Below are 24745 nucleotides of genomic sequence, written 5' to 3' on the forward strand. Positions count from 1 at the left end.
CCGCCCTGGACCCCAGAGCTATGGGTCTCCAGAGGGATCCAGATGGAGCGGCAGAGATGGCACAACAGTGAGGGGCCTGCCACGTGACATACAGAGAAGGAGGAACCAGCCCAGCCTGGGCAGGAGAGGAGGCATTGGGGAAGACACCCTGGACAAGATACACGGCTCAGTAGAACATAGGGCAGGAAACGGTCATTGTGGGGAGTGACGGACAAGTGCGTGTCAGACTTTGGAGAAAGTAGATATTGCTTTTCCCAGGTGGAATGACTGGCCAGTCTGGCCCCTGTCCTCTCAAGTCCCTGACTGCTGCGTCACGTTGCATGAGACCTAGTCAACTGGCTTGGAAAAGCTTAGTGTTTAGCCTTTACCAAAAGAGGAGCCCATGTTTTTGTTTCCCTCCCCTCTCCCTTTTTGCGTTGAAATCAGATTAGCTGAGGCTTGTGAACATCCTTCTGATAGAAGTGCCAGGGAGGAGCTGGGTTCTGCTAGGAGAGAGGGAGCTAGCGGCTGATGCTGCTTGGGCTGGTTTGGCGCTCGCAGGTGTACGTGGTGAGGGATGGTGGCTTCCGGCAGCCGGCCTCAGTGTGGGTGGACAGATCCGCAGGTGGGGGAGAGGCAGGTGGATCTCTACACCATGCTGTGTGTTCTGTTGCTGACACAAAGCTGCCCAGTCTCCTCCTCTGCCAGATTGACTCCTTCCTGTCAGTGCGCGCTTCCTGCCTCAGTGGCAGTTGCTTTAACTAGAGCTCCAAGGGACTTATTTATAGTAGCTGGAGGAGTTTTCCAACAGCCAGTTTCCTCAATTTCCTCAATAGCTCATTAGCATCTGTAAAGAGGAGAGGAGACATTCACCTACATCTGCCTCTGTGTGTGTGTGTGTGTGTGTGTGTGTGTGTGTGTGTGTGTGTTAGTACAGGAAAGACGTGAAGGAGAGAAGGGACAGTGAAGGGAATGGAGATCATTGCCTCTGCCTACCAATGACTTCCTTCCCAACCCCAGGTGTACCGACAGTGTCTTCCTCCTGGGGCATTGCCCATCTAGTCCCTACACAGAAGGGACAATGTCCTTAAGTTTCTTTCCTCTATGATTCAGTTCCATGTTGAATTTTCATGGGGTCTTACTCAAACTCCCGGCCTCCTACTGGCCTCCTCTGTTTGTGGTACCTCACAAACAAGCATGGTTCCTGCTTCTCTTGGACTCCAGGAGAAGATAAAAAGAGATAAAGTTCTAGTGCCCCCAGCCCTCACATTCTTTTTTTTTTTTTTTTTTTAAGATTTTATTTATTTATTTGACAGAGAGAGAGAGAGAGAGATCACAAGTAGGCAGAGAGGCAGACAGAGAGAGGGGGAAGCAGGCTCACTGCTGAGCAGAGAGCCCGATGCGGGGCTCGATCCCAGGACCCTGAGATCACAACCTGAGCCGAAGGCGGAGGCTTAACCCACTGAGCCACCCAGGCGCCCCCAGCCCTCACATTCTAGCACCCAGTTCAGCAAGGGTCACATGTCCCATCCTCCCCCAGCTCCTTACACAGTAGAATGTGACATGAAGTTTACAGTCAGAGCCTGCTGGTTCCAGCTCTTTTCTGGAACCACAGCCTTCCTTTTGGACCAGCCAGGTGCCACCAGGCTCTGACCTGTGCGGTGATGCAGTCCCAGCTCTCTGAGCTTCTGAAGGCACTTGCAGCCACATCTTTGCTGTTGCCTTCCCAGGAACCTGCCCTGTTGAGATATCCAGATTCAGAGTGCGATCAGAGAGCCCAACTACCACCTCCATGCCCTCCTTTCCATCACTCCCTAACCCTGCTTTACTGTTTAGCCTGCATACTCTCCCCATCTCTGGCACATGCCCTGTTCAACCCATCTTCTCTGCCTTGGCATATGCTGCTTGCCACTGGGACACCATTCTGTGGCCCTATCCTTACTCGAACCCTGGTTCAAAGACCACCTCCTTGCTTCCTACTCACCACTTTTACTCTCCGTCTTCTTAGGATTGTGCATACTCAGTGTCAGTCCAGTATTTCTGGAGTCTCTTTTGCATGATAGGCACTGTGCTAAGTGCTGGGGCAGGGCAAAGAGTAAGACATGGTCCCTACCCCAGGGTGTCGGAATCCGTTAATGGTGAGTAGAATGAAAACATGGAAATGACTTTCAGGAGAGAGAGAGTACAAGGTGTAGTCAGGGATGGCTCAACTGGACGGGAAGGTCAGGGAAACTACACAGAAGTAATGATGGATTTGGGAGGGATAAAAGAGGTAAAATCAGCAGAACCAAGCAACTGAACTGGTATTTGGGGTATAGGAGTGGGAGGAGTCTAGGAGGCCTCCTATGTTTCTGTTTGGGTAAGTTAGTGGGTAGTGGCACTAATAATCAGGATATAGGGGATATAGGACAGCCAGGCTAGGACAGGGCAGGAGGGTCTTCATCAGAACCTCAGAACCAGAAGTTGTTTTTCCTCCAGAGTCTGGTAGCTTCTGGGTGTCAGGGGAAATGGGCACTAGGTATTTTAATGGGCTGAAAACTCTCAGAGGGCAGAAATTGGGTCTCCCCTCCCAGGAAGATGATTGCCTGAGATGAGCACTGTGTTCTCATTAGGTGTGGCGCTCTCTCGGATGGGGACACCTCTCCTTCCCTCTTTCTCATCCAGTATTGCCCCATGTTCAGGGCTTTGTACCCGTGGGTGGGAGTGCAGGTGTGATGAAGAGGCATGAACCTGACTGGCTCCTTGTCTTCCAGGGTATGGCAGAGATGGTTTCTTGGTCTTTAAATGTGTGTATGATACTGAGAGCAGTTAGAGAAGACAGGGCTCTGAGGGTTGGGGTAGTGAGGAGATTTGTTGCGAAACTAAAATATCTGCTACATGAGGGACTGGGTTAAGCCATCAAAATCCTGAGCAGCTTGGACAGGTATTATTCATAACCACTCTGAATACCAAAAAATAAGACATGGTCCAGTCTCAGTGCCCTGGAGGGGAAACTCCTCTATCTCTCCCATAGCCTTTTTACTCCAGAGCTGAATCTGGGTGATGGGTTCCAGGAAAGTGGCTGAGTCTTTGGGATTGTTGGGTGGTGGCAAGGGGTCTTCCCGTGGTGGAGGTGGGAGGGGTGATGAGCAGCTCTAGATCAGATTTGAGAGGTTCTGTTTAGACTAGGCTAAAGGGTACTTTTATCCATCTCTGCCTCTGAGGCAGCTCTGAAATCGAAGACAGATGTTGGTGCATAGATCTTCCACAAATGCACCATGCATACGAATCACTGGGGTTTCTTGTTAAAATGCAGGTTCTGATTCTGCAGTCTGGGGTAGGGCCTAGATTATGCATCTCTAGGAAGATTCTAGTTGGTAGGGGAGGCTTGTTACTTTGAGTAGGAAAGCTTTAGGACGCACCTTTCCTTTGAGTTCCCTTGCATTCTGTACAGATGACGTCCTGTCTCTGATAATAGCTTGCTGTCCTATCTGCATACCTGTCCATCTCTGCCTGCAAGCCCCCTGGAGAGTGGGGTCCCTTGCTTACTTGTCTAAGAACCACCATGCCTAACGTAAGGCCTAACACATAATAGGTGCTCAATGAAGAACTGATGGAAGAATGGCTGTGGAAATAGGAAACAGTCCCAATTATACCCAAACTAAGGCTCAGCCTCATGAGCTCTTAGAACTCTCAGCTGAAACCACTTGTCTCCTGTGCAGCAGCTCACTGAGTCAGGACCACTCTGATCAAGGCTTCCATGCTGGACACACTGGCATAGAGGGGAAAAATGAGGTGGAGACCTACCTGAGCACGGGTGACATAGGGTCAAGCCCAATCAAGGCAATGAGATAATATTAAAATACTTCCACAGTCACTTCTCAGTAAGTGCACATTTAAGGGGGTATGGCTGAGAACCGAAAAGAAATAAAGAACAATCCATGGGCACCCTGGTGGCTTGCACCTCCAATTGCTCAAAACTTAGCTGCTGGTGTCTTTACTTGTAGAAATCAGCCCTGCTTTCTAGAGGAGCCTAGCATGGGGCACAAGGCACACAGCTGCCCTGGGATCCTCCCTGCCATCCTGGAACCATGAAACAACAGACGGAGGACCTCTGACACCAGGGCCAGTCCCGCTGTTGCCACGCGGGGTCCTGCAGAGGCTGGAAGCCAGGGTAAGGGAGAGGGGCACTTTGCCGCGTGGGTAAGGCTGACTAGGAAGAGGTCAAGGGGAGCAGGCAGCAGCAACGTAAGCGCAGCACATTTGGAAAGAGGACATGGCAGAAGTGGGGCTCAGAGAAGTCCCACGCTGGAGACCCCGGGGAGGTGGCTGTGGTAATTTTTACTTCCCTAATAGATGCGGAGCATTTCAACTTTGCTAATTAACCAAACAGCAGGCTCGTAATTCTGACAGCAGCAGGACACAAATGGGGTGGGATTAGTGTTGAATGCCAGCGAAGCATGACTTTGTCCTTAAGAGAAGGCAGGAAACTCACGTTGGGTCAGGTCCCTGAGGGTGCCCTCTGGTTCTTTTTTTTTTTTTTTCCCTACAGTAACTCCAAAGAGCACAGGGGCTTTTATTTCTTCTCAGTCTTTCTTTAGATCTAGCAAGGGGGCTGCTGTTTCAACAGGCTTTCCTTTTAAGGGGGGAAGCTGATCTACGGTGGGTCTAGAGTTTGTAGGGTCATGGTGCTATTATCAAATACACTTTGTTCAGAGATAGCAAGTACAGGTCAGGTCTACCTGCTGCCTCTGAGGTATGGGTGCCTCACAGAAGTTCTTCCATCACTAGCCTTCCGTTTTGGTAACTTGGGCTGTCCGTAAAATGGGCTGATGTGTCTTGGGCATTCTGACCCTGAAACTGATTCCTGGGAAAGAATGCCCTGAGAGGCCAGGGAAGAGTTGTTTATCTTCCCAAAGCTCATTGAACCTTGCTGGGAGTTTGTTTCCAGCACTTTCTCTCAAAGCATATTGATCTGATAATCTGAGGATCTTAAAGGCCAATAAATATGAAGAAAAGGTTTAAAAAGCCTCAAACTATCAGAGCTGAGTGGGACCCTGGAGATCGTCTATGTGGATCACCAGCCCTTGGTGTGACAGATAAGGCCACTGACCATGCGCATGTCACTTGAGAAATGGTTACCATTTCATTCATTTCTTTATCCTTTCATCAAATATTTATTAAACATTTTCTATGAGGCTGCCTAGACATGTACCTGATAGTGAAAACATGTTGCTATTTCATTGGTCCTGTTTGAGTTAGTGTTCAATGGACTTCTCCTTTAATATATATCCCAACAGCTGGCTTCACAGGGGCCAGGGGGAATTGATACATAGAACCCTCAGCCAGTGCAAATAGGTTTTCTACTCAAGGTCACCAATTTCTGAGCTGCTGGACTAATTAGTTTAGCTCTACTTGGCTTTACATAATGCATATATTGTTGAAAAGTCGTTTGTAATTCAATTTTTGGCAAATGAAAAACTAATTCAAACCATTAAGGCACCTTTTGTTTAAAGAAACCCAGGAGCAAATCCATTTATAATGTGAAAAATCTTGTTGTTGGAAACGATTATCCCCTAGTTAAGGATTTTGTAAATCTAGACACTTTAGGTTTTCTTATGGTAGGCTCACAACCTGGGAGGTAGTTCAGCTGTGGTCTAAACCAGATGGGGGAAGACTCTGGCCTGGGAAGAGGAAGCCTTGGGAATCTTAGACCAGCCCAACCCAAGATACTGAAATTTACTTGGGCCAATGGCCAATGGTTGCAAGCTGCGGAGACAAGCCACTGCCTTTCTCTCAGGCCCTGGAGTCTGGAGGGGAGAAGGAAGAGGTGGGGCATGATGGGTGGGGTGTGAGGGATGGAATTCAGTGCTCCCTCTAGCTCTCCCTCCACAGGTAGGAGCCATGATGGGGTAGGATAGGAAATCTTATGCTTCCATTATAATGAATTCCAGGGTCTTCCTTAATGTCTGGGGACTTCGTGGAATTAGAGCCATCTTATATACTTTAAGGGAGGTGGGGGAGAGGAAGAGCAGTGGAAAAAATAGGACAGGTGTTTTGAAGAAAAGAGGGTTATGTCATTCTTGTCAAATCTCATTCGTTTGGGCCTTCCTCTTTTTGAACTCGTAAAAAATCTGGAAGCAGACAGGACCGAAGTTTAACTTTTCTTATTAAAAATTTTTCCTATAGAAATGAAGTTGTATATAGTGATAGAGAGGAGAATGTTTTAAAACTGATGTATTCAAAGATGTATTTCATATATGAAAATAGGCTGTTTTAATGCAGAGGTGTCCTTTTACACAAACAACTCATGCACCAGCTAAAGATGATCCTTGTCTAGTTGGTAAAGCTGGATTGGACTCTCCCCTGCTGAGGAAGCTGAAACATCTTACTGCATGAATTGGGAAAAACAAAAACAAAAACAAAAAACAACCTATGTGTCTATTTGTAAATTCTATAATAATTTATATGGATTCTAAGTGGTTTCTAGTAGTGAGATTTAATAGTTTCTTTGTTGGGACATAAGGTCAGAGTGTAAAGATCTGTACAAACAATGCTTATCATTAGAGATTTGTTGTTGTTGTGTTATGTTTTTCTTCTTCTTTGGCCCACGTTCTTCTCAAAGTGAGCCTTGTACTGGGTTATTCCAGCATTAGGTCCTGTGGGCCAGCAAAGGGGAGCAACTGATGAATGAAAAGGCTCACTGTCTTCATGTGGTGAAAAAAATGAAGAAGAAATAGGTGAAATGGTCAGCGACACTTTGGGAATTTGTCTGGGGTTAAGGCATAACCCGCGACCACAGCAGACTGGCATTCTGAAGACACATCTTTCCTCTTCTTTGGTTGAGTGTGCAACTGGCTCATTTCCCTTCCCTAGGCCAGTGATTGTAACCCTGGGCTGTTGCCAGAATTCCCAGGCAAGTCTCGAAGCAGTCAGGGTTTAGAGGTTGAGACAGCCCTGAGTGGGGACCATCTTCCCAGTTCGTTTCTCTCCAGATTATCTGATTGGGACCACAAGGGAGTAAGCCATGCAGAGAAAGGCACCTGAGCGGTTGCCGGTGGTCCTGGTTCTGTTACACTGAGCTGACGCAGAACCTCCTCTCTTCCGGTGTCCCTGCGTGTGACGTCCCTGGTGGTGATCCACAGCAGAGATCCCAGTTATGGCTCACAGGGTGTGGGCTGGCTATCCCTGAGAGTCTTTGTGGGGTGCTTGGGCTAAATGTAAGGCTGCAGTGGGCTGGCCGCGGTTTTATGTGTACGTGTGTGTGTGTGTGCACGCAGGGGCTTCTCTTCCCACTTGCCTTATACTCGTACCAGGCTGGGTTGTCCTTTGAGGCTATTGTTTCTCCAGGCACATCATTATTTTCCATTCTATGTGAGCCCCAGGCCTCTGCCTCCAACCCTCTAATAGGAAGTCAGCTGGACCCCAGAAGGGACTCTGCAGCTGAGAACGGAGATTTAGGCAGAGAATGAGTTGCTGAAGAAGGGAGTGCATTTCCTTCCCAGGAGACTGGTGTCTCTCCACCTCCTGTCTGTTGTGGACTGCTGAGGGTGACATTGAGGGGGAGGAGGAAGAAGGGTTATTGCATTCAATTTTGCTTCCCACTTAGGGATATGGTGGTTTACTTTTACAGTTTGTACAATGAAAACTTAAGAGTCCCTGTGCCAGGTAGAGGAAAGGCAAAAACAATTACTTAGGGTATTGTGGTCCATCCTGATATTAATTAACCTGTTCCATTGGTGTTTACTGAGTGTACCAGACACCATGCTAGGCAAAGAGGTACAAAGTGGCTTTTAAAAAGCCCCGTCGTCAAGTTGCCCACAGCAGCAGGGCTGTGGCTGTTGCCTGCAAGGCACGGAACTTTGTATGTGTGGTGGGGGCGATCTGGACTGTCCTCTCCCTGGAAGGGACACCCACGTGGCCTGGCATCATGTGGAAGTGTCCTCTGTGTTGTGGACCTTCTCCCGTTCCATTGGTTCCACTGGGCTGGGCTGTAGCACCTGAACAAGGCACAACTTTGTGGCGCGTGATGGGGTTGGGGTGCTGAGGGAAGTACCCAGGGATTCAGCCATCTGACCTCTTTCATCCCAATTCCTTCTGTTTTGTCATCCCACAGGGTCTTTTCGGAATGATGGTTTGAAAGCTTCTGATGTCCTTCCCATCCTAAAGGAAAAAGTGGCCTTCGTGTCTGGTGAGTGTTGGTGGAACTTTGCTCTGTAAGGGACCTGGAAGAGTGTGTGGGTGCACATGCATCTAGACAGTTGCTTTGTGGTGTGTGAGAGAAGTTGTGGCGGGGGGGGTGCGGCACTCAGCGTGGCTGGCTGCATCCTTGCTCCAGAGCAGACAGAAAGAGGAGAGGGGGCACTGACCCCAGCTGGGTGCTCTGGAGGACACTCACAACCATGGCTGGGAGCCTCTTACCGGCACTCCCACACATACACCTGACCTCCCAACCCCTTCCTGGCCAGTCAGGTCCCTCATGGGCCACTGAGGTCCCTATGGAAAATGCTCTAGTTGGAGGAGTCTGTTTACCTCACACACTCCCAGAGGTTTTATTTGGATTCATCTCTGAGTGGATCAGATAGGAGAGGATAATTTTTTCTGGCTCCTCTTTATCTCTCCTTCCTTGCAAAGGGAACTCAATTAAGTGTTTGTATCTATTTATTTTTCTGAATAATGGCTTCCAAATATTTATTTCCAACTTTTCTCTCCAACCCATCTTGTGCACCTGGATCTTTTAATGTCTGATTCAGGGGTCAGCAAACTATAGCCTGTGAGTCAGCCACCTGTGTTTTTTTTTTTTTTTTTTAAAGATTTTATTTATTTATTTGACAGACAGAGATCACAAGTAGGCAGAGAGGCAGGCAGAGAGAGAGGGGGAAGCAGGCTCTCCGCTGAGCAGAGAGCCCCATGTGGGGCTCGATCCCAGGACCCTGGGATCATGACCCGAGCCGAAGGCAGAGGCTTTAACCCACTGAGCCACTCAGGCGCCCCCAGCCACCTGTTTTTGTAGGTAAAATTTGATTGGAACACAGCATGTACATTTGTTTAGGTAGTATTTGTGTCCTATTGCTGTGTCTTACTGCTGTGTAACAAGTTACCACAAATTTGGTAGCGTTCAGCAATAGAAATGTATTCTCTCATGGTTCTGGAGGCCAGAAATCCAAAAGCAGTTTACTGGTCTGAAACCAAGGTGTCAGCAGGTCTGTGCTGTCTCCAGAGGCTCTTAGGAGAGAATTCGCCTCTTGCCTCTTCCAGCTTCTGGTGGCTGCTGGCATTCCTTGGTTTGTGGCCATGTCACTCCCATCTCTGTCTCTTTGGTGCCATTGCCTTTCCCTCTTCTATCTGCATCAGATCTCCGTCTGCCTCCCTCTAACGAGGATACCTGTAACTGCATTTAGGGCCTTCTCATATAACCCAGGGTAATCTTCCCATCTCAGGATCCTTGAATAGTCACAGCTATAGACTCTTTTTTCCAAATAGGCTAACATTTATGGGTTCCAGGGATTAGGACCTGATATTTTGGGGGGCCACTGTTCAGCCTGCTATAGGCAGTGTCAATGGCTTCTTGCTAACTACAACAGCAGAGCTGAGTGATTTCCTCAGAGCCCAGATGGCCATAAGTTTAAAGTATTTACTATCCGGACCTTTAAGAAGAGTTTGGTGGCCTGTGATGTAACTGAAGGCAAGCTAGTAGAGCACCAGCCATCACTGTGGATGCTAGTTCCTGAGCTCCATTGTAGGCCTCCATTACAGAATCTCCCGCAGGGGCCGGGGTAAGGGTAATGACCACCAAGGATCACATTTAAAGAAATATACCCAAGTGCTCATGCCTTGTGGATTGAGCATTTATCTCTGGGTGATCCTGATGGTCCACAAGGAGTAGTGGTAGGATCACAGGGAAGGAATGAGTATTGTCTCACAGTGTATGGCTTCACTCCAGAGCTGCTGCTGGCCTGGCTGGTGGGCAATAGACAAAATGGAGAGAAGGGAGAGAGAGGAGGTGGTTTGAGGAAGAGAAACCAAGCAGCGGGTGTCTCCTGCCTATTGAGAAGGAATATGAGAGACTGATGATGATTCGGAATGTGGAGGTAGGAGGTAAGGGCAAAATATGCAATGGGAGTATGTGAGGTACAGAATGCACTCCTTGTTATTATTAGTAGTATTAGTAGTGATACTAGTGTTGCTGTTGCTGTGAGATGACATTGGCTGAGAAGCTGTCTTTCCACATGAGTGTTAGGTGTTTACGTATCTTATCAGGTAGTAAACCCCTGTCCCTGAAGATGCTGAAGCCCAGGCTGAATAGCCCCTTGGTGGGACCACATGGCAGTGATTTTGGTATGGGTAGAGGTGTGGGTAAGACAACTTCTGAAGCCTTTGCACGCTTGGATCAGAGTGCTTGCTGGACATGTGGGAGGACCCTGTGGGGAAGTCCTGAGAGCCACTGGGCAGCCCTAGGCCCCCGACTTTTGCTACTGCCCATAGCCTGACTCCAGGATGTGACCCACAGCCTTCTATTGTGTGCTCTCTACTCCCAAGCAGAGCCCAATCCTATCTTTTCTTCTTTTTCTTAATGGCTCTGATTCTCATTTAACTTGATGTCCCTCCTGTCCGCTTGGTATCCCGCTAATCCTCCCATGTCTCCTGTGCCTGAACTTCCTCTACTGGCCCTGATTTACTCACATTTTTTTCTGGCTTGAGCAAAGTTCCCACTTTGCCTCCTCTAAGAAGCCTTTCTGGCTTTAATGCTGAGCCTCTGAACACCATCCTATCCTGCATCAGTCCAGGACTTATGATTGCACATGCAGTACACATGAGAACCCTTGTTTGATCGTTCAGCTGGAGCCCTGAGGCCGGGCCCAGCCAGCCCTAGAAAAGACCTTCCCAACTATAAAGAGTTGTCCTAAGGGAGCACACAGAATCAATGTGCCAGGAAGATGGTCCAGCATGAGGCAGGTAGAAGTTTCCCAGAGCAGGAGCAAGGGGGCTGGGGCATGCAGTTCACTCCCTTGTACTAATGTGGGCTGAGCAGCCCAGGGAACATCTTATTCATCTATGCACAGTGCCAGGAGCTTTTGGGCTTAGGGAACATTGCCTTTCCATGCCCAGGAAGGATGCTGAGGATGTGAGGGAAACGGCTGGCTGCATCTGAAAAAAAAAAAAAAAAAAACCAGAAATAAGAAACAAACCAATAAAGCCTCTTATAACCTGAACTTTTAAAAGAAAAAACGTAAGAATAAAACAAAACAAAGAAACCCAGAATTGAAGAATGCATTGTTGCAGTTGCATTTCTTTCTGTGAAGGAAGGTGGTAAGCAGAGAAACAAACTCTGTTGGTTGTGCCCACCCCTGTCTGCTAGTCCCCCCAGTGTGGCCAGGGCAAAGGAAAGTGTGCTGCCATGGGAACACACATTTGGAAGAATCCAGTGAGTGTAGCTCCCCAGCTTCTGTGTGTGGGTGTGTGCACGTGTGTGTGACAGGCTCTGTGGCTGTGCCTCAGGGAGCCTCTGTCGTTCCAGCTTGGCCATTCTGCTCTGCATTCACAGCCTGTGTGCCTCCCTTTGCCCTCTCTGGCTCCCTTTGAGTGCCTGCGCCTCCCACTCCCAGCACCCGTTTGTGCCTTTTATGCAATCTGCTTGTACGGTGCTCATTTCACCTCTCTTGTCTTTATGTGCAGTCACGCCCTCCTCTCAGCCACCGCCTGATGTCCCTCTCTGCCTCCTTATCTCCTACCAATAGCATTATCTAGGCAGCTGCTGTAGCACGATTGCAGACCCTGTATCCATGTCTCCCAAAGTGTGTTTCATAGAACAACAGTTCCACCAGATGAGCCTCAAAAAAGAAAAAGGGGTTCTATAATCTGATGTTTGGGAAAGGCATATTATAGCTGCCTCATGGAGATTTGCCATGTTCATTAAAGCATATGTCTATTAAACACATGAAGCCATCTCCAAACTACAGAGTAACCTCATTCCCTTGGAAAAAATCATCCATTAACATCTCTCAGAACTACTGTCAGATGGACCAAACTTTGGTATAATTTCATCAATGTATTTTTCTTATTCCCACCCCCCCCAACTCCCCACCTCTCCCAATTGCCCTAACTGGAGCCCCCTGAAAATTTTGAGCACCATTCCTCCTCTGGCTCAATCAGGGAAGGCTTAACTCCCTGTGCTTTAGCCTTTATCTCTTCCTCAACCCTGTCCTGCCCTGCCCCTATGCCTTCGAGAACATCAGACCATCCCTTCCTTTTTCTTCCTTTTTATCTCAGTCCTGTGGCTCCTGGCCCCAAAGCCTCTCACACATAGGCCCACAGCAGGAATGTCATGAGTGAAGGAGTGACCCTTGAGGACCCTGCCACCATCTGTATCATCTTTTCAAAACGTGGCTACTTTTGTAGCCACTTTTGTCTTGTACCCTCCCAGATCCACCTCCATAAGTCACACAGGCTTCAACAAGGGGTTCTTATTCTTCACCTCTGCTTATGACCCTCTGCAATTTCAGTGCCCACGTCAATAATCCATCAAATCCTACACCTTCATAGCTGTTCAGCCTTCTTTGTACCAAATTTTCTACCTCCTTACATTGGCCATGCATATGCAAGACCTTAACTTTGATATACGTGTCTATGGCCTTTGTTACCTTTGACCCTTTCTGATGTTTCCCTGTAAATTGGGAAAGGATGGATATCAGATGAGCAAAACATCTGCTGTCCCCTCTTCCTTGGGAGCTCATGATCCAGCAGGACATCTCCTACCTTCAGTGGGCCCTCCCCACTTGTGTATGCACTAGCTTTATTCTGCCTCCGCTCAAGTTAGAACCTAACTAGGACACCATGGCTAGACCTTACAACAGAGCTCTCATGATGCCCCAGTTCCCTGTCTCATCTCTTTTTGCCCACCTCATGTACAGGCCTGATGTTCATTCTCTAGGGACGTTGGCCAGTGATAGTCTGCTCCCCTTTCTCCCAGTATCTCAAGCCTGTCCTGACTTGGTAGGTGGGCTAGTCTGCTATTTCACCTAAAGAACAGTTTTCCCCAGGCAAGCTGAGTTCCTCCCTCTCTTTACTTTATCTGTTTCCTCCTCCCTCTTTGAGTTCTGTCAGCATGCTTCAGAGAAGGAAGTAGGACCCCTCCGCTTGCATGGGCTCTGAGGCCTCTTTCTACCCATTGTCCCACTCTTTCCAGCACAATGACTATCTTTCTCTATGCTCCTTCCTGCTCCACTTCCTACATTCTTACATTCTTACAAGGTCATCTTCTTTCTGAAAAACCCCTGACTGATCCTACTGCCCAGTCTCCAATCTTTATCCATGCTTCCTGAAGGCCGGGGGTGTGGGTGGGGACTGCATTGCCCCAGGCTTTTTCTCCTTCTTCCCCTTCCTCTGCTATCTGGAACTTTCCCCAGCCATATTTATGATACTCTCCCTCCAAGGGCAGACCTGGCTCTAGCTCAGGAAGTACAGTGCCAGCAGTCCTCTAAACTCCTTATAGTAAGCCTTTGCCAATCAGATCAGCCTTGGCTCCCTATGTTCTTATGGGTCTACTGTATCCATGGAAGGTCAGGAAGAAAGGCAGAAACAGCAGTTAAAACCATCCAAGAATGAAAATCCTTAGGGTGGGTCAAGGCTAGAGAGGAAGGTTGAGGGTATGGGAGATGCTCCTAGCTTTTGGGAAACCTTCCATTTAATCCTTCTGCTTGGGAAGGCAGTTGGGAAATGGGGATCCTTTCAAAGGCAGATGACTTGGGGGTGGCTATTCATACAAAAAGCCAGGCCTGTGGTATGGAGCTGGGGGTTCAGGTCCAACTCTGTGGTGTGTCTACATGAATCTGCTCCAGTGTGGGGCTAGGGATGATGGTGGTACCTGCTGAAACATTTTTTTCTTTTTCATCAAGGCAGATCTCTCAGTGACCCTGATCTTGTTTGATCCTTTTCTCTTGCCAGTCTTCTCATTTCCTCTTCAGGAGTATCCTGGAATGGTTTGGATTTTGTTTGTCAAGTCTCCCTTCTGTCTTTATGGCTTCTAGACCCTACAACAGAGGGAAACATTATACTTGGACTTGGATGGGGACCCTGGGAGGCTCTGACTTCCCCTGGAATATCTTCTTCTTCAGAGAGCTGAGCCTTAAGCTTCTTTTCCAGAATTGGTGATGGCCATGCCAATGCCACCTCCTTCTTGTATTATATCCCTGTGGTCTCCACTCTGGAGGATGTCAGGCAGCTGCTTGACATGTGTTCAGGAGTCCGTGAACATGATGCAGAGGTTTTCTTTGTGTAATAATCAGGGCCTGTAAGGACAGACCTTAGCTTTGTCCCCTGTGACCCTCCTGAAAGCCTTGGTCCTGCTTCCTAGTAATGCCCATTAAAGAATAAATTTTTAGAGGATAGAGTAATAGTGAATAGAAAGTTTAGAGAAAAAAATGAAAGAAAAAGCAACCATGCAAAATCTCAGCCTTCTAATAACAACAACAATCATCATTTCACTATACTCTCCTTCCTGGTTTTTAAAAATGTGGTATTTAGAAAACATTTATAATCATAGTGCGTACATATACATTTGCAGTAATTAAGACCTTGAGCATCCTTGTTTCTGATAAAGGTTCCTGTGCTCCTCCAGCAGGAGTGACAGGTGGCACCTCAGGCAGGCAGACAGGCAGGGGTGGATCTTTGGCTGTGCAGAGAACACTTAATATCCTTTCTATGAATCTAAAACCCTCTCAGCAGTGGTGTCTTGGATGGATGCTTGAAGGGTTTCTCAGCAGGGTAGTCAGTTAATCCTGAGCCCTTCTACCTCACAGAGGTCTGTAAAGAGAAGTGAATTGAAGGTTAAATTTCCAGAGACTACAGCCCATTCAATAGCTTGTGTTCTCAGAAAGAGCAGTCATCACCTTCGTTATCATCTTGCATTTGGAGAGGGCTTTAATTTTAAAGTGCTTCCCCATTTGCCAGCTCCTCAGTCCTCCCTGCCACCCTGTAAAAGGCTCATCAGTATTTTCATCTGCACTTTGCAGTGAGATATTAGAGAAGTCAAAAGACTTGACCAAGGTTACCCATGTTAACCACATCCAAACCCCATGCCCTTCACTTGACCAGTGACCGCATTTCTCCAGGCACTGTATTTCTGTCTGTTTCCTCCGGCACTCAGACACGGCTGGCTGTTCAGCACTCACGTTCTGGCTGGTTTTCCTAACAGCCCTCCTCTTCCTCCCTGCAGGGGGCCGTGATAAGCGAGGCGGACCCATCCTGACCTTCCCTGCTCGCAGCAATCATGACAGAATAAGACAGGAAGACCTGCGGAAACTCGTGACCTATTTGGCCAGTGTGCCAAGGTAAGGTGAAGGGGAACGACCTGCTGGGGCGGGAGTGGGACTGATGCAAGTGCGTTGGAATGAGGGCTTCATCAGGCCAGGGGCCTGGTTGTTTCTACGCTTGGAGTGGATGCTAATGATTCCTGGAACAACATCACCCAGAGTTCACCTTGTTCTCATCATTCCCATTGTTACTGCTGGGACCCACATGAATGGAGTGGGAGCCCTGGGCAGAGGTGAGAACAAGGGCAGGGTCTGGAGCAGGAGGCACTGCGGCCTGGGGAGGAGGGTGGGAAGTTGCTGTTTTCCTTAGGGAAGCGGAAGTCTGGCTGATTCCACTCCGGCTTGTGCAATGGATTATCTTCAAAACCTCTGGCTTGTGAATGTGTTTATGGCTTTTGGAGTTTGGGGCAAATAACTGTACTAGTGTTCCACAGCTAGCTGCAGCCCTCTGCTCAGTCAAGGTCACACCTTTTCAGCAGGGTTAATATTGCCGCCAAGAGGGATGAAAATTGGTTGGGGGGGGCTAGTGAAAACCTTGGTTTTTAATGTATTAAGCACAGATATATGTACTGTACCTAAAAATATGTACAGTATATTCATGGTATTAAAATTTTGCCAGGTGGGGGTGCCTGTATGGCTCAGTCAAGCATCGGACTCCGTTTCAGCTCAGGTCATGAGCTCAGGATCCTGGAATCGAGCCCCAGGGCATTGGGCCCCTGCTTAGTGAGGAGTTGGCTTGGGACTGTCTCTTTCTTCCTCTGCCCCACTCCCTGCTCATGTGCTTTCTCTCTTTAAAATAAATAAATAAAAATCTTTTTAAAAAATTTCATTGGGTAGGGCAATTAAAGAAAAAAAAAAGCATTTAAAAGCTCATTTGGGGCAGGAACGATAATTTTAACAGGTTGAGAAACATTGGTTTCTGAGTGTTTCCAGATAGTGCTGGTCACATTGGTGGTAAAGAGACACGTGTCGAGGCCATGGCCTATATCTTCTAAGAAGGGAGAGGAGAGGCCTTTGTAGACTCAGATCACAGCATGTGAGAGCTGAAAGGGCACTGGGAAGCAGCCTTGGCAACTATGTGTTGTGCTCCGCTTAGGAATTAGGGTCACCGGGGATGAGAGCTGCTCACAGGAATCCATGGCAGTGTCTGGCCTAGAACTCTGCCCTCCTGACCCCTGCCCCGGGGCTCTCCCATCCTTGCCCTTGACCAGAAAAATTTCTGTTCTCTGCCATTTAGTGGAGCTGGAGCCTGTCAAGTGTTTGTCATGGCAAATAAGAAGTGGTACCTTGGGCTTTCGGAAACTTCTTCTTCTTATCTGTGCATTTTATAGGAGAATTAGTAAATTACAAAGAGGACCTCCATATTCAGCTCTGCCTCTGCTGGGAGACCTGGGATAATTGTTGAAAGTGCTGATTAGGGACACCCGGGTGGCTCAGTCAGTTAAACCTCTGCTTTTGGCTCAGGTCATGATCTCAGGGTCCTGGGATCGAGCCCCACATTGGGCTCTCTGCTCAGCAAGAGGTCTGCTTCCCCTTCTGCCTTCCCTCCCCAGCCCCCAACTCATGCTCGCTCTCACTTGCTCTATCAAATAAATAAAATCTTTAAAAAAAAGAAAGTGCTGATTAGGTTCTTAAAGCAGGTATCCAATGAGGCAGTCACTACATTTAAAAGTACTACGAGGGAGGGGTGCCTGGGTGGCTCATTGGTTAGGGGTCTGCCTTCAGCTCAGGTTGTGATTCCAGGGTCCTGGGATCGAGTCCTGCATCAGGTTCCCTGCCCAGCAGGGAGCCTGCTTCCCCCTCTCCCTCTGCCTGTTGCTCTGCCTGCTTGTGCTCTCTCTGTCAAGTAAATAAAGTCTTCAAAAAAAATTTATAAACAAAAATAAAATAAAAAGTAAAAGTGCTACGAGGGAGACAAATGAAAGGGATTGGTGGACAGTGATGGGCAGGTGGTACAGGGGATTGAAGAGCAGTCATCTAGGGCTTGGAGGATATTGATAAGAATTGGGAGAACCCCTGAAGGGCCCCCACAGAATGCTATGCACAAACAGATGTCAGATAGTCTGCTGGGGGTCAGAAGAGAGATAAAAGGTCTTAAGTTCCAATGAAAGGGATTTGGGTTATATCCGAAGAAGAATGTCTAAACTTTGAGTGGGGTCTTTGGACAAAAAATAGAATAGAATACTTTTTTTTTTTCCTGGAGGTCTTTGTACAGAAGAAATATTCCCTTCTGTCTCAGAGGCAAGGAGATGGACTAAATCACCCATGACTGATGTAGGTAATTTAGCAATTTACTCATCTACGAGCTAAGCAGTTTTAAAAGCAACTTTCCCAAGTATACTACTAACAGGCATAAAGCCAGGCATTTTCTAAAGCAATTTACAAGAGAAGTTTTCATGGGGACCCATGATGAACTCTCAGTTCTCTTAGAGTCAGAAGAAATTGGGGTCCCAGGAAACATGAAGGGTGCATTTTTTCTTTCTGGTGTGTTTATCACATCCCTGCAGCTAATGCACACTTGCCTTCTAAAGAATAGAAGGTAAAAGTATTGGAAGAACACTTTTCTTCATTCTGATTTGTTCAGCAAGGATGGGACAAAATAGATGGGCAGCAATTAAAAAAGAGGGGGTAAAGGGGAATGAAACCCATGAGGGCCCGAGAGGAAGGTTACAGTACCTTAATACTGAAGGAATATACTGGATGTGAGCTCTCTGCTTATCAGAGGGTGGTCCCAGGCATTGTGTCCTGTGCCCCTGAGAGGAAAAAACAATGTTCTTCAAAGGTTCTGGCAGGTGGGAGGCAAGTGTCCTGTTGCCATCTTCAGTGAGAAGGATTGTTCTTGGGGAGACGCCTGGGTGGCTCAGTCAGTTAAACATCTGCCTTCAGCTCAGGTCATGATCCTGGGGTCCTGGGATCAAGTTCCGCACTGGGCTCCTTGCTCAGAGAGGAGTCTGCTTCTCCCTTTGCCTGCCGCTCCCCCTGCTTGTGCTCTGTCTCTCTGTCTCTCTTTCTCTCTGTCTCTCTCTCTGACAAATAAATAAATAAAGTCTTAAAAAAAATTGTTTGTAGAGGCCAGCTACCTCTGTCCCAAGGGTCTTTGCTTACCAGGAGTGTGAGCACCTACAAGTGGCTAGTGGCAGAACTTACCAACTAGTCATGCCCACCTATCACTTCCTAATTCTGTTGGCCCCAAGTTCACATGTGACTGCTGTTGGAAACAAAATGTGGAACAGAATTGTTCCAAAGACAGTGAAGTCTGGGGAGGGAAACTGAAGAACTTTGCAGGTTAGATGGTTTTTGCCACTCTTCTGCTTAGCCATGGCTTTGGGAGAGAAGGGAAGCCATGAAAATGAACAGCAAGATCATGTTGATGATACTGATGAGAACAAATGACCTACTCAGGGTTCTGGCTCAGGAGGCTGAAAGACAGGCTCCTGTCGGGGAGGAGTGTGCTCTGCAGACTGGTATAATCATCCGTAGGTGATATTTGACATTCATTCTCTCATGAATTTATTCATTCTTTTTCTGTTTAACAAATATTTAGAGCCTCTACATGCCAGGCAGACCAAGCATTCATGGTGAGCAGGAGGAGACATTTTGATAAAGTTAAGTAAAACCTGGGTATTTCCCTACCCAGTGCAAACCAGTAACCATTAAAGGGCAGTACACTATATGACTGTGCTGGTAGCACCCAAGATGGGCTGGCCAGCAGAAGACAAGCCAGTAAGGACCAGCAGGTGATGAAAGAAGATCCCAGAATCTAAAGAACCAGTCATCTTGAGGCTAATTATGGCACCATTCTAGAATGGATGATTAAACAGGTGGTTGTGGAAATTGAGAAATGAATGGGAAGAAATAGTCCCACTACTCTCTGTGAAGGCCAGGCCACTTTGGACCACTGCATTCAAGTCTGCAACATGGAACTCTGCCAGTCCATTTTATTTATTTATTTTTAAAGATTTTATTTATTTATTTGACAGACAGAGATCACAATAGGCAGAGAGGCAGGCAGAGAGAGAGGAAGGGAAGCAGGCTCCCTGCTGAGCAGAGAGCCCGATGCAGGGTTCGAACCCAGGACCCTGGGATGATTACCTGAACCGAAGGCAGAGGCTTAACCCACTGAGCCACCCAGGCGCCCCTGCCAGTCCATTTTAAAAATAACATGAAGCCCTTAGAGTGTTGTCATGGGAACAGCATATTGAGGGGTCCACAAACTGTATCTCTGCAGGTGAAGGATTGGAGGATGTTTTCTGGCAGGAATGAAAATGGAAAGAAAGTGGTTCCTGACTTCAGAACTGCCCCAAAGGGAAGGGAGCAGGCATGGTTAGAGGTGGGGACTCAGGCAGGAAGACCCTGCCCACGTGGGAGCTATCCAGCAGTCTTCCTGCTACCTCTGGAGAAAGTGAGCTTCCTGTTAATAGAGATGGGGTGACAATTCTTCCATTCAACTGGAGGCTGGATTAGATAAATTCTAAGAGGCTTTCTTATCCTGAATTTTATGTTTCTATGGTACTGGGGGGAAAAATATGTCATAAAATCTAGGACATCAAAACAGAGTATTGTCACTCCCACCAACATACACTTCTTTTCTCAGGCTCCCTAAATAAGTTGGGGCCTGGAATTTCACTTCATATGGTATCTACATCTGAAATCCTAAGAGAACTGCTTTCCAGTCCCCTTTGGACTCTGGGTGGGAATTTAGGTGGTGTCAGCTGGGACCAAGGATCATCCTGGACTGTGACAGTTTGGAATAGCCCTAGTTACACTCTTTTGGGATCTATCTTGGCCTGAGGTAAGTCCTTTCTAACTTCTCCTCATGCTCCTAACAGGTTTGAGCACCCAGGTTCTTCTCCACGCTCTCTGTCATCTTCTTCTGAGGAATCACAGACTATCAGAGAGGGAAGAGGCCTGAAAAGTCTTCCAATTCAACTTGCTAATAACTCCATTTACTGAATTCAACAAATGTTTACTGAGTGCCTCCTATGAGCCAGGGCCAGGATAGGCATCTTGGTGGGCTCTTGTGTTATCTTTTCTCACTGTCATCCATGCTATACTCAAGTTACTTTTTTTAAATCCTTCTGGTCTGCTATCTGCTTGCAGCTACTTTGTACATGAAAGGAAAAGAAAGGAAATACTCAGATACAATCAGCTGATGAATGTTCCTAGAAATTGAGAGCCAGGATAGAACATTTAGCCTGAGAGTAAATAATTGCCCAGGCAGAGCTCACAGTGTAGAAAACCTACCCCCTGTGATTACTGAGAGTTGACCAAATGCTTGAAATAGGAATTTCTAGGTAGCTAGTTAAAAAAAAAAAAAAAAAAAAAAAAAGCCCTGGGTTACTTTTGTTGCATTGAATTTCTCCTCTTCATCGTCTTTATTATTCTGCCTTGTCATGACCATCTTTCTGCTGCTTCTGAGGGCACCAGTTGTTAGCCCCTTGATGTGTCTGCCACTTAATTCTGCTCTTAGCAGTGCAGCGAGATGCTAAGTGGTCTGGCAAGAAAGGCAGATACCATACTGGTGAGGAAAGATGACAAGAAATTAAGATGGGATATTCTGTAATGCCAGTCAAACCAAGGTGCCAATATTCACAGCCTATTATTTGATAACACTTGCTCTTATTCTACTGATTTCAGCAAGAGATAAATTGGGCTTATAGCCAGCCATGTCTCTATGCAGCCTCACCAGAAAGTTGAAATATGCAGAAAGAGCCAGAAAGACAGAAGATGAGGAGGTAAAAACTGCAAGGGTTTCCTCCCACTATCCTCAGCCTTAGAAAGCCCAAGCTATCCAAACTGTCCTCATGAAATGTGTTTTATTGTAAGGGCCTGTGGCGATGGGTAGTTGGCATCCTGCCCTTTGTTCTAGAATCATCAATTAAAGGAGGATATGGGGAGTACTAACAGAAGGTCCAGAAATATGACCAATGAGAACGTTGGCCTCAACTTACTCCTTTTCACATTCATTTTAAATTTGTTTTGTTGCTTATGTATAGAGGGTTTATTATTTCTGTTATAGTTCCCAGGTTCTATGCAAACTTGAGCAATAGCAGTTAAGTGTCCCTGTTGTTAAGCTGTGTGTCACTCAAGTCCTGAAGAGCAAATAGTGTTCCTCTCTGCTGCTGAGGAATGTGAAATCACACCAGTAACTCCCCTCATTAGTGATCACCTTCGTCAGAGCTGTGCAGACCTTCACAGCGAAGGGAAGAGAGGCATCCTAGGATAGAAGGCACGGCGGTTCAGATCCCAGCTCTGCCGCTTCTCAGTAAGGAAGCACACGGCCACTCAACCTGGGTGATCTGAGAAGAGTTTAATGAAGGCACAGTTTACAATCATGCAGATTTGGATTCCCCAGTATCCCAGGGCTAGAATCCGAGACATGGGAGATTTAACTACTTCTAGGCCTGAAGGAGCGAGGTGAGGAGCAGTTCCCAGAATCTGGAGGGTGACGGCTGTGTGAGAGGGCTGCCTGATCAGAGCTGTGGCCTTGGGTGATGCCATGATGGGCGGAAGGGGAATCTATACTTACTTCACTGTCCTCCCATTCTCTGACCTCCTGTCATTGTCATGGACTGAAGGCAGCCAGAGCTGGTGACATCGATGCAGTCCATGTGGGTCAGCCTCCCAGGGCATCGGGTTGAGGGGAGGGGATGGAGAATGGATTTGGAGGGGCAAAGGGAAGATATTTGGCACGAGATGAAACCTTGGGCATTATACTCAACATTTCTGGTCCAATATTCTGATTTTTAATTTAGGATAAGAATGCCCATCTCACGAGAGTGTTGTAAAGAAATTATCTAGCAATCTCTCTGTAGCACCCAGGTGCCTGGTACTTCTTGGTCTGTCTCCTAAAGAAGAAGAACAATAATAATAATAATAATAATAATAACAACAACAATAATAATTGTATATACACACATACATGTCTAGTAATTTTTGCTACATATTAAGGAATAGATATAATGTGTTTGTAAGTTACAAAGCATAATAATGAATGAACACCTGAGAGCCCACCCCCCAGCTTCAGCAGCAGAGTATCATGTCTGCTTTTTTTTTTTAATATTTTATTTATTTATTTGACACAGAGAGATCACAAGTAGGCAGAGACGCAGGCAGACAGAGAAGGGGGAAGCAGGCTCCCCGCCGAGCAGAGAACCCGATTCGGGGCTCGATCCCAGGACCCTGAGATCATGACCCGAGCCGAAGGCAGAGGCTTAACCCACTGAGCCACCCAGGTGCCCCTCATGTCTGCTTTTAAAGCTGCCTATGACTCCTCACCCCGATCCCCCTTAAATCCCCCAGAAACAACCACTGTTCTGAGTTTTGTTTCTTCTTCTCTTGCTTTTTTGATATAGTTTAGCACATGTTTTCATAAACAGTATATTGTTTAGTTTTGCTTGTTTTTGAGTTTTATAAAAATGGTATCATACCATATGTAGTTCTCTTTGACAAGCTTTTTTGAACTACTGTGATATTCAGCAGGATGGATGAATTCTCTCAAATGTGATTTTGAGTGGCAAAAAACGCTTAATGCATCCAACCTCTGAAACTGATCTATTAAGTAATAAATAAATGCTAACCATTATTATTACTTTAACCTGCATTATTGAACAGTCAAGTGTTTTGCATGCATAACTTAATTCTCACAGCATGTTGAGGTGGGCGTGATTATTCCTCTTTTATATATGAGGGCCTGAAGCCTAAAGCTCCGAGAGGTTAGGTAGCTTGCCTATGGACACATAGCCAATATAACTTACAGCTGGTTAACAAGAAGTACAAGCTAGTTACCAAGACTTAACAAGAAGTACAGAATGTGTTAACATGTTCTAGTACCAGAGCTTGAACTGTTATCCACTGAAGAGATAAGGAGCCAGAATGAAAAGGAGGCCATGACAATGGCGTGCAGAGGACAGATCTGGGGATAGTAGGAAGGTCGATGCTGCAGGATAGGCCACAGAATGGGTTGGAACAGGACAACAGAAGAGGGTGGTAAGGAGATAAGGGGGCAGACAGGCGTAATGAAGATGGGCAGCAATGATCTGTGCATCAAACCTGCTTTCTCTAAGGTTCTCTTTGGGTTCTAAGTGTGAGTGTACAGGTGGAAGAATGCAGATGGCGACTGCATCACTCCTGGGTTTCTGCTGGTTAAAGCAGCCATGGTGAGTGGAGTATGTGGGACAGTGCAGGTGACTGTGGGGGGTGCCTCGGACTTTCTCCCCTGGGTGTTTTTCTTATAGACATGTAAATGTTCCTCATTTATGCTCATCTCATTTATGCTCATTATATCTCATTTATGCTTATCTGATGATGACTATCTGATGATAGTCAGCTAGGCTTTAGAGACCAAAGAACACAGAGATGTAGTGAAAATACAGAAGCACTTGGGACCATGGGAACTATTTAGAGAGATGAGTAAAAAACTATCAGTGGCAGGGACCATGCACGTGAAGCCTAGTCTCTATTGTCCTCTAGAGACGGTGGTCCCACTCAGTTTCCCTGGGCCCGAGGCCTTTCTTTCGCTCTGCCACCTGTCCGGTTCATCTTCCGTGCTACTCTGGCAGCAGAAGCAGCATTCTGGCATTAGCATTCTGCTGATATGCATTTGGAAGCTGGTCCACTTCCCTGACCACACTTCCCTGCCATTGCTGGACTCAGCAGGTCTGGCCGGCACAGCCCTCTAGGGGCTGCAGGGCCAGAGGGGCTTGGGGAAACCCTGTGGAAAGCAACTATGGTGTGGAGGAGGCAGAGCAAGCCGTGATACTTCAAATGTAGAGACAAGCATTTGTGATTCCCTGGAGAACAATAACCTGGATGATCAGAGGCGGAAACCATGTGGTCATGAAGTAGCTATGGGAAGCAGGCTTGGTTATTCCAGGAACCCGTGAATGCCTTTAGGTGATAAATCAAGGACCCAGCATTGGACAAAGCATTCCTGATGGAGAGAGGAATGTTGTTTGTCTTGCCCAGGCATCTTCACTGTAACCCTTGGAAGAACATAGAATCAGTGGGAGTGGAGCTAACAGTAGTGGACTAGCAGAGAAGAGGGAAAGACTAGAGAGCTCGAGGGAAAGTACCCGATCCTGGAAATGAGGCAGGGGGTTCCAGCCCAAGAAGAATGAACCCAGAAACTTCTGTTCTAAGAGAAGAAATGCTCATGGTTGCTGATGAATGTCCTTACCTGTAAAATAGGCGTGGGGTTACTAAGCACAACAATGGTGAGAATTACACGAGAACTCATAGACAGAGCCTAGCCCAGGACTTGGCACTCAGAAGGAGCTGATGGTAAACAGCAGGCCTTTCCTTTTCCTTGCTGAAAAGTGGAGACCTTATTTTGGCACCTGTCCTTCCTTGCCCCTAGTACTGCTTTGCCAAAGTCAGGCTCTGGGAGATGGTTAAGATTAGGATAGAACTAGCAAGAATATCAGTGATAGCAGTGAGGTCAGAAACACTGAGCAGACTTAACAAGAAGTACAGGA

The 24745-nt window shown here is 47.1% G+C and overlaps 1 protein-coding gene across 1 annotated transcript in view; it reads left to right on the forward strand.

Moving 5' to 3' along the window:
• Window positions 1–510: 510 nt before the first annotated feature.
• LOC111154975 (kalirin) overlaps window positions 511–24745 on the forward strand; it is a 288438-nt gene continuing 264203 nt past the window's right edge. The window contains exons 1-3 of the mRNA XM_022514930.1: window positions 511–604; window positions 8075–8149; window positions 15173–15287. Of these exons, the coding sequence (XP_022370638.1) occupies window positions 511–604; window positions 8075–8149; window positions 15173–15287 (284 nt within the window). The remainder of the gene's footprint in view (window positions 605–8074; window positions 8150–15172; window positions 15288–24745) is intronic.

Source organism: Enhydra lutris, unplaced genomic scaffold (genome assembly GCF_002288905.1).
Source record: "Enhydra lutris kenyoni isolate GAN:26980312 unplaced genomic scaffold, ASM228890v2 scaffoldscaffold39, whole genome shotgun sequence".
Lineage (NCBI taxonomy): Eukaryota > Metazoa > Chordata > Mammalia > Carnivora > Mustelidae > Enhydra > Enhydra lutris.